General features: G+C 55.4%; 1 protein-coding gene across 1 annotated transcript; it reads left to right on the forward strand.

Annotated features, from left to right (window-relative positions):
- Positions 1 to 569: 569 nt before the first annotated feature.
- Positions 570 to 1,581, forward strand: BANF1 (barrier to autointegration factor 1). The gene is made up of 2 exons (XM_008590247.1): positions 570 to 794; positions 1,056 to 1,581. The coding sequence occupies exons 1-2, from the start codon at positions 672 to 674 to the stop codon at positions 1,200 to 1,202; spliced, it is 270 nt and encodes an 89-aa protein (XP_008588469.1). The 5' UTR covers positions 570 to 671; the 3' UTR covers positions 1,203 to 1,581.
- The last annotated feature ends 436 nt before the right edge of the window (positions 1,582 to 2,017 follow it).

Genomic DNA, 2,017 nt, shown 5'->3' on the forward strand with positions numbered 1-2,017 from the left:
CGGCGCGTGCTGGGGGCGGGGCCGCGGGAGGGAGCGCGGCATGGAGCCCGCGGGGCTGCGGGAGCTGGCGTGCGGCGCTCTGGGCCTGCGCCTAGGAGGGCGGGGAAGGCACGAAGACCCTGCGTTTGCTTTTCCCACCAGGCGGTGGTTCCAGGCAGAGTCTGTGCCGCCTTTGCCCAGCCAAGGTCACAGGGGAAGCGACAAGTTCAGGGCGGGCCCTGGCTGCTGAACTCTGGGAATCTTTTCACTGCCCCGCGTGCGCCACCTGTTAGCGTAGGAGAGTATTTCCTCTGGGGCAGTCCCAAGACTCAGGCCCCGCGGGGCGTAGAAGAGACTTCTCTTCTGTACACTGACTTCCCCCAGACCCCAGTTGTCTCTTCTGTGAAATGAAGGGGATCGAGCAAGCCGTCATATTTGTTGCCTAGCTTCCGCTTAGTTTGAGATTGCCAGTGGGCCTTGGCGAGGTCCAACGTAGAAGAGACTTCTCTTCTGTACAGTGACTTCCCCCAGACCCCAGTTGTCTCTTCTGTGAAATGAAGGGGATCGAGCAAGCTGTCATATTTGTTGCCTAGCTTCCGCTTAGTTTGAGATTGCCAGTGGGCCTTGGCGAGGTCCAGGTCTTCAGCCCTAACCTGCCTTTTCTTGAGATTCCCAGATTGAGCCTGATCAAGATGACAACCTCCCAAAAGCACCGAGACTTCGTGGCAGAGCCCATGGGGGAAAAGCCAGTGGGGAGCCTGGCCGGGATTGGTGAAGTCCTGGGCAAGAAGCTGGAGGAAAGGGGCTTTGACAAGGTGTGGGGTGGCTGCGTGTACTGAGGAGGGCTGGGGATGGGAGACTACAGATTGGGAGTGAGGAAAAGTAAGCCTGTTTGTTGTGGGGTGGAGAGTGGTGTATAATCTGAGGAGGCAGCTAGAGCCTGGCCACTTGTAGGAAATGAGGTGGGGACAGAAGCTGCCCTGCCTCCCAGGCTTGTGTGCTTTGAATGCCACAGAAGTGGCTACCTTGCTCTTAGCCCCCGCAGAGCACTTAGTAGTATGCCCTTTGTTTTGCAGGCCTATGTGGTCCTTGGCCAGTTTCTGGTGCTAAAGAAAGATGAAGACCTCTTCCGGGAATGGCTGAAGGACACATGTGGCGCTAATGCCAAGCAGTCCCGGGACTGCTTTGGGTGCCTCCGAGAATGGTGTGATGCCTTCTTGTGATGCTGTCTGGGGTGCCGTCAATCCCCAGCCCCAGCATTGAGTCTTCTGAGTTTGCAGTTGAGTGGGGACTCCTTCCCTGTCCTCTACAAAGGAAAAGATTGCTGTTGTTGTACTCACCTTCTACGTACTCCAGGGTCTTTTGGGAGTTCTCTCCCATTGCCATTTCAACTTTTTTGGAATTCTCACTCTTGCATGCATCTCCCTTCCTTCTCCTTACCCTGCCAGTTCTTGGTGACAATTACCAGCTTTCCTGAGTGGATTCCTGGCCCTTCCTTCACCCCCATCCTCATCTCTGGTCTGTTTGGTGCCATTTGGCTCCTTTTTGGCAGAACAGTCGTCCTTGTAAAGTTTTTTAGATTAATAAAGTCAGTGGCCTTCATGACTGACTGGGCTTGTGTTGAAAAGCAAGTGGGCTGGAAGTTGCCACTTCCCCAGGGGCTGACCAGGTCTGGCGCAGTGCTTATCAGTACAGACCGAAACTAGCAGCTTCCCTTCCCGCTCCTGTAGGGCAGCCACCCTAGCCCCGTGGGCCTTGGGCAGATGCCTTGCAGTGTCTCAATCCCTGAGTAATGTGGGAGAGAATGTGGGTTGATCTCTCCCTGGGAACCAAATGGCTATGGTGTTCCAGAAGTCTCTCAAGTCAACAGCTGGGCAATGCTGCACCTGGTGGAAAAGTCAGTGGGAGTCAGAGGTACCAGGAAGAGGGTGGACCGGAACTGGGTAAGAGTTCACCTGTCAGTTACGACTTCATCTGCTCTCCTGGCCTCTGGAAGGGGTGGGCAAGGCTCTTGCCATTTGCCCTGCTCTCTTTTATT

Source organism: Galeopterus variegatus, unplaced genomic scaffold, assembly GCF_000696425.1.
Source record: "Galeopterus variegatus unplaced genomic scaffold, G_variegatus-3.0.2 Scaffold5943, whole genome shotgun sequence".
Lineage (NCBI taxonomy): Eukaryota > Metazoa > Chordata > Mammalia > Dermoptera > Cynocephalidae > Galeopterus > Galeopterus variegatus.

Excerpts from the sequence above, each read along its gene's own strand:
- BANF1 (XM_008590247.1), top strand. The coding sequence starts at position 672 with ATGACAACCTCCCAAAAGCACCGAGACTTCGTGGCAGAGCCCATGGGG. Across the intron at positions 795-1,055 it reads AGGAAAGGGGCTTTGACAAG|GCCTATGTGGTCCTTGGCCA; the intron begins GTGTGGGGTGGC and ends TTTGTTTTGCAG.